This window comes from Pyrus communis, chromosome 9, assembly GCF_963583255.1.
Source record: "Pyrus communis chromosome 9, drPyrComm1.1, whole genome shotgun sequence".
Lineage (NCBI taxonomy): Eukaryota > Viridiplantae > Streptophyta > Magnoliopsida > Rosales > Rosaceae > Pyrus > Pyrus communis.
This window is the reverse complement of record NC_084811.1, coordinates 5,221,515-5,223,104: the sequence shown is the minus strand read 5'-3', so window position 1 is coordinate 5,223,104 and position 1,590 is coordinate 5,221,515. Positions and strand designations below refer to the sequence as shown.

At 39.1% G+C, this 1,590-nt stretch overlaps 1 protein-coding gene across 1 annotated transcript; it reads left to right on the top strand.

Annotated features, from left to right (window-relative positions):
* On the top strand, window positions 1-1,258 carry LOC137744244 (short-chain dehydrogenase reductase 2a-like). Its single transcript, XM_068484105.1, has 2 exons — window positions 1-89; window positions 310-1,258. Exons 1-2 carry the CDS (start codon window positions 1-3, stop codon window positions 1,148-1,150), a joined length of 930 nt encoding a protein of 309 aa, XP_068340206.1. The 3' UTR covers window positions 1,151-1,258.
* The last annotated feature ends 332 nt before the right edge of the window (window positions 1,259-1,590 follow it).

Sequence of the window (1,590 nt, the reverse complement as noted above, 5' to 3'; positions counted from 1 at the left end):
ATGCCTGCCCAAGTTATGCCAGAAAAAGCCCTTCATGGAATTCATGGATTGGGAAGGGACAACATTACTACTAGTCCTCTCCCCAAAAGGTACTTTCTCCTCAATTCATTTTTTCGGTTGTTACTTGTTACTAAGATGTATAACCCAAAATGCACATTCTTTCAGAACCTTTTTAATCCAATATTTTGCATGGAAAAACAATGCCAAATTGAAAGGAAAACAACTATATTCGTTGTTATTAAATTACTTTTTATATAAATAAAGTAGAGAATAAGCGATATTAACTTCTACGTACTATCAATTTCTCAGGTTGGATGGAAAAGTTGCTATAGTGACAGGTGGTGCTAGAGGCATTGGAGAAGCAACAGTGAGGCTTTTTGCAAGGCATGGCGCCAAAGTAGTCATTGCTGACGTGGAGGATGCAGTTGGCACAGCCCTAGCAAATTCCATGGGCCCTTCAGTTACCTTTGTTCACTGTGATGTTAGCTTGGAAGAAGACATGGAAAACCTAATTGAATCAACAATTTCCCGTTACGGGCAACTGGACATTATGTTCAACAATGCCGGGGTCCTCGGAAACCAGTCGAAACACAAGAGCATCATGAACTTTGATGTCGACGAATTTGACCGCGTAATGCGGGTGAATGTTAGAGGAGCTGCATTGGGGATGAAGCATGCTGCAAGAGTGATGGTTGCTAGAGAAATCGGAGGGTGCATAATTTCAACTGCAAGTGTAGCCGGAGTGGCGGGTGGCCTGGGGCCACATGCTTACACAGCTTCAAAGCATGCCATTGTAGGGCTCACAAAGAACACAGCTTGTGAATTGGGAAGGTACGGAATTAGGGTAAACTGCATTTCTCCGTTTGGGGTTGCCACGTCAATGCTGGTCAACGCTTGGAGGATGAGTGGCGATGGTGATGATGAAGATGAAGAGGAATGTACGGATTTGGGGATGCCTTGTGAGCAAGAAGTGGAGAAAATGGAAGAGTTTGTGAGAGGGCTTGCCAATTTAAAAGGTCAAACTTTGAGGGCAAAAGACATAGCTGAGGCTGCTCTTTATCTTGCTAGTGATGAATCCAAGTACATTAGTGGTCATAACTTGGTTGTGGATGGTGGAATTACCACTTCAAGAAATTGTGTTGGCTTGTAGCCTTTTTTCATTTTTGTTTTTTTCCATTTCATGGTGTGATTTTGTATATTCATAGACTAGGAAGTGTTGGAATATGATTAAGATAACATGATTTTTACAATAGGTGTAATCATATGTGAAGGTACACCATAATATTGATGTACTAATATACATATGATTGTAGTGAAATAAATTAATTAATTAATAAAGAAAATAATATAACTAATTAATTAATTCTAAAATGATTTGAATAGTTGTATGTCAACGTGAAAAGTTATAACTTTCCCTGAAGAATAGAATTCCCCCAGAAAGGTTATTTCCATCTCTATATATTTGTCAAATCCATTTATGTCAGATTCATTCAATTCTAAACTCCTAATCATTCGAACATTATAGCCTGTTCGAAATCCCATCCTATAACCTATTTGAACCCAGGCCTGAATTAACCCAACAATTCGAAC